This window comes from Phaethon lepturus, unplaced genomic scaffold (genome assembly GCF_000687285.1).
Source record: "Phaethon lepturus isolate BGI_N335 unplaced genomic scaffold, ASM68728v1 scaffold6384, whole genome shotgun sequence".
In the NCBI taxonomy this organism is placed as follows: Eukaryota; Metazoa; Chordata; class Aves; order Phaethontiformes; family Phaethontidae; genus Phaethon; species Phaethon lepturus.
The window spans coordinates 41,037-42,358 of record NW_010536850.1 but is presented as its reverse complement, the minus strand read 5'-3'; the positions used below and the strand labels follow the sequence as shown (position 1 = coordinate 42,358).

At 41.5% G+C, this 1,322-nt stretch overlaps 1 protein-coding gene across 1 annotated transcript in view; it reads right to left on the bottom strand.

Moving 5' to 3' along the window:
- Positions 1-457: 457 nt before the first annotated feature.
- The window catches only part of LOC104620156 (secretory phospholipase A2 receptor-like), a 38,433-nt gene continuing 37,568 nt past the window's right edge, over positions 458-1,322 (bottom strand). Inside the window, 2 exon segments of the mRNA XM_010286284.1 lie at positions 458-675; positions 904-933. Of these exon segments, the coding sequence (XP_010284586.1) occupies positions 458-675; positions 904-933 (248 nt within the window).

Below are 1,322 nucleotides of genomic sequence, written 5' to 3'. Positions count from 1 at the left end.
AAAAAAATCTACACCATAATGCTTGGACTATGTTTCAGAGTTCCAAAATTCAAGGCCAAATTTTAATGCTGGCTCATGAGCAATTCTGCGACGTTCAAAAACAAAGACACAAAAGCCCAAACATTCGGAAGGAAAAAGCTGCATGAAAATGCCTGCTGCTCTGGGGCCTCAGACACGACTGCTTCATGTGAGCGGTTGGAGGTTTATGGTGTGGGAGTATTTTCAGTTCCCGGCTTGTCCCAAAGGAGCCAATTTGTCCATGGTTCTGCTTTGCATCCTCACCTCATCCTGCCACAAAGCAAAAGCTCTCCAAGGTGGGGAGCCCCTGTGGCATTCACACCAACGGCTGCGAGGCTCTCTCGGCACGGGCACCTCGGGGGACTCCCGAGAAGGAGAAAACCGCTGTAGATCGTGGAGTTTCACATGGAAGACATGACTGCTGGCTATTTCTGATCAATTAATTGTTGTCACTTCTCTCAAAATCAGAAATGAGAATGCTTTCTTCTAAAGCAGGAACGTCAGCGTTGATCTGTGGCAAATAGGCATTTCTGACCCACAGTATCCTGCGGAAGAGTTGGTTATTCTGTTTGTACAAGCACCACAGGAAAAGGGAAATGGCAGCCAGCATCACTAACGTCACGAAAACAGCCAGAGCTGCAAGTCCACGGTATGATGCTGAAAGGGAAGGACAGAAATTCTTATTAAGCAGATATAGTTATAATTATATAGACTTCTAAATATAAACATATAGATGTTTTGTGGAAAACATATTATTACCCCTTATGTGTAACACATTTTAAATTACAGGTTTAACAGTGAAAAATGTTACCTCACAAATTATTGGCTCAAAATGTGTTATTACTCCTTATAAAAAAATATTAAGGAAGTACAGAAGAAACTTACATTTTTCAGAGGGTTCTGTTGCATCGATAGCTGAAATAGAATCCAGAACAGTCATAAAATTACCCGTAGAACTAACAAAAGTTACTACACACATTCATGGTAAAATTGATACCGAGAAGACAATCTACCTAAAACCATGTCAGAGCAGGCTGTTCTTTAGTTTTACTCATGTTAATGGGATTCCAACTGGCCAAGTTAAACATGACCTAATCTGTTATCTAAAATCCCCTAAATTTGTCGGAATGTATTATTTGACATTCGTGCAAGGATGAGCAGCAGCATTTATCCAGTTTTTGAAGTGCAAATGCATGAGCAGATCTGTGCAGCAGTAGATTAATCCAGCTATTGAGTGCAACAGCAACTTGGGCATTTTGGGGGGGCTCTCAAAACACTTCAGCTCTCTCACAGACCCACATTCC